This window comes from Odocoileus virginianus, chromosome 5, assembly GCF_023699985.2.
Source record: "Odocoileus virginianus isolate 20LAN1187 ecotype Illinois chromosome 5, Ovbor_1.2, whole genome shotgun sequence".
Lineage (NCBI taxonomy): Eukaryota > Metazoa > Chordata > Mammalia > Artiodactyla > Cervidae > Odocoileus > Odocoileus virginianus.
This window is the reverse complement of record NC_069678.1, coordinates 7,637,757-7,644,491: the sequence shown is the minus strand read 5'-3', so window position 1 is coordinate 7,644,491 and position 6,735 is coordinate 7,637,757. Positions and strand designations below refer to the sequence as shown.

Here is a 6,735-nt window from a genome sequence, read left to right as displayed (position 1 = left end):
TGAAATCATTTTGGTAGATGTTTCTTTCAAGAGTTGAGCACACTTCCTAGAACTTTTGGGTGGTAGTGTGAAAGATATTGTGCCTTTAGTGAGAAACCTGGGACCTGGTTCTAGACTTGACTATTTCTTGTGCTCTGGAAAAGGAAGGCTTAAAACTTAATCTGTTTGCCTCTTGCATTTTCAGCAGCCATATCCTAAAAAATACACATTATCCATGAACTTGCCGGTAAGAAACAGTAATGGAAAATGTTAGTATGAATGCTGGGGTAGAAATGTGCCTATCCTGTTTAATGTAAACCAAATAAACGTCCACAAATTGACACAGATCAGGTTTTTCTGGAAGAGGAAAGCTAGGGATAAGCTAATTGCCGAAAACAACCAATTTTTAAATGTTTATGTATTCTTAGCTTTATTGGATCCCAACTCATCTCACCTAATTGTCCCAGTATACACTGCTACAGAACACACCTGCTACGCTGAGATTGCCCAACAAAAACCTTTGTAGATCGGTAGCTGGTGATAGCTCACTAAACGCTTTGATTGGCCGGTTTAATGGGGGTGGGGATCGCAGCCCTCTTTCCTCTTGCTACCAAGGTTCTTTCATTGGATTGACCAGCTGTCAGGTTAAACCCAAACCTGCCTCCTTTTGGTGGTGTTTGTCTGGAGCGCAACACAATAGCTCGGGGGGAGAGCCTCCCCTCGTAAGCTCTAATTGGCTGAACTCAACCTTGGAGGTTCCTGATTGGTCCAATGAAGAAACACCAAGGTAGGTTGCCTAGTGATCCTGAGGAAGCTGATGTGTTATTCCTTCTCTGCATCGAAGGATCAGGAAGTTTGTTCTCTCTGCGTGGCTGAGAAGTTTTTCACCTAGCAGGACGGGGGTAGGGGGTGGGGGTGGGGGTGGGGACAAATGTCCCCATAAAATAGAGCACAAGCTGCAACCTGCGTTTGGCTGTAACCCAGGAGTAACCTCAGGTAAGCAACGGGGGAAATACATCTAACGTCCAAAAAAAATCCCTCCAAATATTTTACTTTATGGAGAGAAGGAGGTTTATACTTAATTTTTGGGCCATCGTTTTTTGTTTGTTTGTTTTTTAATAGGATTATTTAACTAGTAAATGTCCAGGGATGATTAATTCTTCGAAGAAAATCCCCACTTTTTTTTTTTTTTTTTGCCCTGAGGATACTAAGTTTCTTGAATTGGATTAGAAACTAAGCCCTATTCACAGTGCCAGATAGGGTTAGCACCCATAAGCGTTTATTTCATGGTTCTCTTCTTTTTTCACTCTTACTCCTGCCTCCCACCAAGAATTATTTGAAATACAGCCTTGAACAAAGAATCTTTTGTAAGTCACTTTATTTATATTTATGTTTTAAATGTTCTCATGCGTTTCTGAGTATTCGTTTTAATCAGTATATATTTGTTGAGCAGTTACAACGTTAAAGACATTTGTGCTAGTTGCTATGGAGAATATAAAAACCCAAGAAGACAATATCCCTGCCCTCAAGATGTTTACAATTGAGAGACAGCCATATCAAAAAAAGACTATAATAAATACTTTAAAGGAAGTAAGTATAAATAAAGTTGTTTGAAAGTACAGATGAGGGAGAGATCTAGCCATGGGACACAGGGTAATGGAAAAGCAGATTCCGTGAAGGCTTTACAGAGGGTCTTTAGTAAGACTTCAAAGAATGAGTAGAATTTAGAGAGGAAGGGAATGGGGAGAGAACTCCATCCTGTACAAAGGAAGGCATGACATGGTTGTGAAATGGCTTAACAGTACATAATTTGGAGTAATGGGAAATATTGCTAGAAGATAGAATGAAATCAGTCACAGAGGCTCTTGAATGTGCTCTTTTGACCTTGAAAAAGCTATTATTTTCAGTAATTGCTGATTTAAAATACTTATTGTACTTCATCTTAAGAACTGGCATTTAGGTTTATGTAAAGTATGCTAACTTTAAACTTTATCACACATGATAGTGCAGTTTTTCTTGACTGTAGATTTTTAAAACAGCTGTTGTTCAGTCCTTCAGTCGTGTCCAATTCTTTGAGATCCCATGAACTGCACCACACCACACTTCCCTGCCCTTCACCATCTCCTGGAGTTTGCTCAAACTCATGTCTGTTGAGTCAGTGATGCCATCCAACCATCTCATCTTCTGTGGCCCCTTCTCTTGCCCTCAATCTTTCCCACCATCAGAGTCTTTTCCAGTGAGTCAGCTCTTCACATCAGGTGGCCAAATGAACTCCATGAACAGTATGAAAAGGCTAAAAAAACCCCCAAAAACCTGATATAAAAAGCATGATATAAAAAGGCTGATTTTTTTTGTAATTGAGAATTTGCTAATCTTTTAACATTCTCTTGCCAGTATTTTTTGTTGTCACCTGTTTATGTATTTGCAAGATGATTAGCCTAGGAATAGAGATGAAAGTTTTTAGCCATATGGAAATGCTATACATGATATTCTGAGTGTTGCTCTCTAGACTGAGGATCTCCAAAGTGGTTGCATGAAATGAGTCATTTGGGTTTGGAAAGGAAGTATTAGAACATGTATTTCTATTTAGTTTTTCTTAATTTTTTTTAAACTAATTTTTGTGTTTTATAGTGCATCATTGAATATTTTTAGAAATTATATATAAATTACTGTATGCTCTTTGGAGTCGGATGCTCACATTTTTTTTGCTGTTCCATATTATTTAACTTGTGGAGAATCCATTTTGTGAAAGGAATCACAATGATGGACATTCCCTCCTAGGTTATAGGTTATGCACAGGAAATCAGCAGGCTTAAAAAACAATATCATTTCTCCTGGACTTTAGATTTACGATTTGATTTCTTGTCAGTGCCTCCAGTGCAGTTCAACTTGTTATACTTTGGAAAAGATACTGTGTTGTCCACCTAATTTTTTCTTGTCGTTACTTTACTCCTTCCTTCCTTTCTCATTTACGTTTGTAAATATTTCTTATCTGTATACATTTTTAGTATGCATGCGTTAATATCTAGATGTTTATTTACATAAGCATACATATAGATATTTTTTCATCACCCCTTCCAGAAACAGGTGAGAATGACCACTTTAACTCACCGGGCCCGTCGTACTGAAGTAGGGAAGAATTCTGAAAAGAAGGTAGAAAGTGAGAAAGACATGAATCAAGACCGAAATCAAGACAATGAGGACACTGGAGATTCTAAGGATATCCGCCTCACCCTTATGGAAGAAGTATTGCTCCTGGGACTAAAAGATAAAGAGGTAATGCAGTTTGGTTTGCTTGGCCGTCTCAAAGACTTAAATATTGGAATGTTTTTAAGAAGTATCTGATAAAATATTTTCATTAATGCTAAACTGGCCTTAGAATTGTGCTTCAGCCATCTGGGGCATGGGGAAGTCTGGAAGGATGGCTGATACTTGGAGGGTAAAATCCAGAAGTATAATCACTTGAAGTGTAATTACAGAATTACTCTAAAATTTTAGAAGATACAACACAGTGTAAAGTGTTTGTAGTTTTCCAAATGAGATTGATGGTGAAATGACCTCTTACTAAACTAAGAAAGAGTACCCACACACATTGAAGTCTTCTGGAGCTTTAGGGAGAAAAGTTTTAAATGAAAAGACAAGGAACATGTGTGGCTAACTGCTTACAAAAATAAATAGTGGGTAGGTTTCTTTTCTTTTCTTTTTTTTTTTAGGTTTCTTATAATACAGTAAGAATAACTTCTATTCTGTGGATCTTCAGAAGTTAATGATCAACAATTGATGAGGATTATTTTAGAAGATATTTTAAAACTAATTTCATCTTTTTCTTTTTTTCTAATTTTTCCCTTATTAATAGAACATTTGTTTTATAATGAGATTAGTTTTAAGATAGCAAGTCTTGTGACATAATCAAATATTTTTTTGGCTTTTCTACTAGTAGTATACATTATCCTTCATTTGTAATGTAACTATTTATTGTGTTTTCCCTTCACTTTCTTCCCTTATGAAGAGATTATAAAGATATGTAAGTAATATTTTAAACAGTCTACTTCCTTTTCAAGAAGACTTTTGTAAATACAAAAAGGCATATTTATTATTGCCCTCAGTTTTGAAAACATCAAATTTAAATGTTACTTTATATTTAAAAAATACTAAATGTGGCTTTGATAATTGTCCTTAGATAGAAATGAATTGGCTACATACATCTAGTAATATCTCTTCTGTACTACACTGACTCCTCAACTTGAGAATACACTTGTTTTACTTTGTATTATGCTATTTTATTTTTTTCTCTATCACTTTTCCCTCTTCTGTTTTTTTGTCATGTCAAATTACCAACTTGAACAAGATTACAAGACATTATAGACATTATAACCTGTGTATTGTTAAAACTAATACTAGAGACATGCCTGTGTGTGCTTGGTCAAGACACAAATATACCAGAAAATCTTGCCTGGAAGTATATTTTCCTATTTGCTGAGAAAGTTTGTGAGGCTCTAGTTTTATAAAAGTTAAATAAATGAAAAAGCAAAACCGACTCTCTAAGACAAAGTCAGAGTAGGTCTGAAGATTAGGTGGTATAAAGATTTTGAGATGTTTACATAGTGCCTCAGAAACATTCACTGACTATAAAAGAAGAACATATTAGATCTGAAAAGCTGTTTTGTTTGGTTTAGTTTTGAATAGGAATGATTAATTTCCTGCTGAACCTTGATACTAGAATTTTTGCTTCGGTTCTGTAGCGAAACTTACTTTGGACTTGTCTTTTGGACACAGAAACTTGTGTTTCTGAGTTTATAATAGTTAATATAAACTTAAGAAAATAGGATAAAAAAATAAAGAAGCTTGTTTAGAGATATGATAATAGTTGGTGTTTGATATACTGGTAAAACACTGTACAAAGATGGGTAGATAATACCCACCTTTTGAATTGTTCTAATTTTATTTTGGGAGATAGTTGATACATTTTTAGCTTTCGGTTGGTTCAGAAAGAATGAGAAATGATAAATCCTCAGGCATACAAAAATAGGAGAAGTCAAACTTTCTGATTTATTAAAGTTGTAATAGTTGTTCCAAAATGCCAGTCACATAACTAGCTCTAAAAATATTACATTGATTTCCAACTCAACTTGTTTTCTTATCTCTCAAACCACTTGTTGATTTATTTAATCAACATTTAATGTGCTTAGCATTATACAGGGCTTCCCAGGTGGCACTAGTGGTAAAGAATCTGCCTGTCACTGCAGGAGACGCTGTTTTATCTCTGGGTTGGGAAGATCCTTGGGAACAGGAAATGGCAACCCACTCCAGTATTTTTGCCTGGAAAATCCCATGGACAGAGGAACCTGGCAGGCTACAGTCCATGGGGTCACAGAGAGTCAGACATGACTGAGCAATTAAGCATAGCATAGCATTATACAGATAGTAAGGTAAATATAAAATAATATATTATCCCTGTCCTCAAGAAACTTGCATTCTAGCTGGGGAAACAAAATCTTTATCTTTTTAAAAATTAAGTTACCCAAAGCTCCAACAACACCAAAATGGATAAAAATGAATCATTCATTTACTTAAATGAGTATAAATATATTTTATATAAAGAATGAAAATGAACATTCTTACAAAACATGTATGATTTTCCTATAATGTTCAGTAAAGGAAGCCAGACACAAAAGAATACATATCGTATGATTATGTGTATGTAAATTTCAAAAAACTAAGCTATGGTGTTTGGGGTTGCATATTTAGGTGGTAAAATTATACAGAAAGGGGGATTACCATGTTTGTTAGGGTAGTGGTTACCTTTTTGTGAGAAGTAGAGGAGGAGGAGGTGTTAGTGATTAGAAAAGAGCATAAAGGGGCTTTTCTAACAGTTTTCTGTTTCTCTACTTGGAGAAAATTTCATAGATATTCACCTAGGGATAAATCATTGAGCATTTCACTTTTGTGTACTGTGTTCTCTGTGCGTTATATTTCACAATCCAAAAGATTTTTAAAGTAAACAACAATTTAAAAACACCAAGTTTTTCCATGTTAGAACAGTAAGTGCAGAGGAAGTTGGAGGGAGGAAGGATCATCATAGGTTGGAATAATTTGGGGAAGAACAAAAGGCAGTGAAAGTAGCTGGACCTTTAAGAATGGGTGTTATGCTTGTACGCTTAGTTGTCTGACTCTTTAAGACCCACTGGCCTGTAACCTGCCAGGTTCCTCTGTCCATAGGCTTCTTTAGGCAAGAATAGTGCCATTTCCTTCTCTAGGGGATCTTCCCAACCCAAGGATCAAACCCAGACTCCTAAGTCTCCTGCATTGCAGGCAGATTCTTTATCTACTGAAGCTATCGGGAAGCCCATAGATTTACATAAATGGAGAGAATGGAACTCATCGACTTCTGGATGAGTTAGCAATGGTATCTTGAGCTTGATGAATTTGGGAGATAATTGAGTACCAGTATGACTAAAATATGGACTTCCCTGGTGACTCAGTGGTAAAGAATTTGCCTGCAATGCAGGAGACATGGATTCAATCCCTGGGTTGGGAAGATCCCCTGGGGAAGGAAATAGCATCCTACTCCAGTATTCTTGCCAGGAAAGTTCTATGGACAGAGGAACCTGGCAGGCTACAGTACATGGGGTCGCGAAACAGTCAGGTACAACTTAGCTGCTAAAACAACAACCCGAAACAGCATGACTGAAGCAGGTGGTATTCTTAGAAAACAGTGATCTCATTGTTTTCTCAAAATCGACAAATTAGACTCAG

The 6,735-nt window shown here is 36.2% G+C and overlaps 1 protein-coding gene across 4 annotated transcripts in view; it reads left to right on the top strand.

Moving 5' to 3' along the window:
- The first annotated feature begins 882 nt into the window (after positions 1-882).
- GOLPH3L (golgi phosphoprotein 3 like) overlaps positions 883-6,735 on the top strand; it is a 41,240-nt gene continuing 35,387 nt past the window's right edge. The window contains exons 1-4 of one of the 4 annotated variants that reach the window (XM_070467304.1): positions 899-975; positions 1,310-1,346; positions 1,433-1,569; positions 3,061-3,255. In XM_070467304.1, coding sequence (XP_070323405.1) covers positions 1,465-1,569; positions 3,061-3,255 — 300 coding nt within the window. In that variant the 5' untranslated portion in view covers positions 899-975; positions 1,310-1,346; positions 1,433-1,464. Of the gene's footprint in view, positions 976-1,309; positions 1,347-1,432; positions 1,570-3,060; positions 3,256-6,735 lie in introns of all 4 variants that reach the window. The other 3 variants (XM_070467300.1, XM_070467303.1, XM_070467301.1) reach the window with 3 other exon arrangements.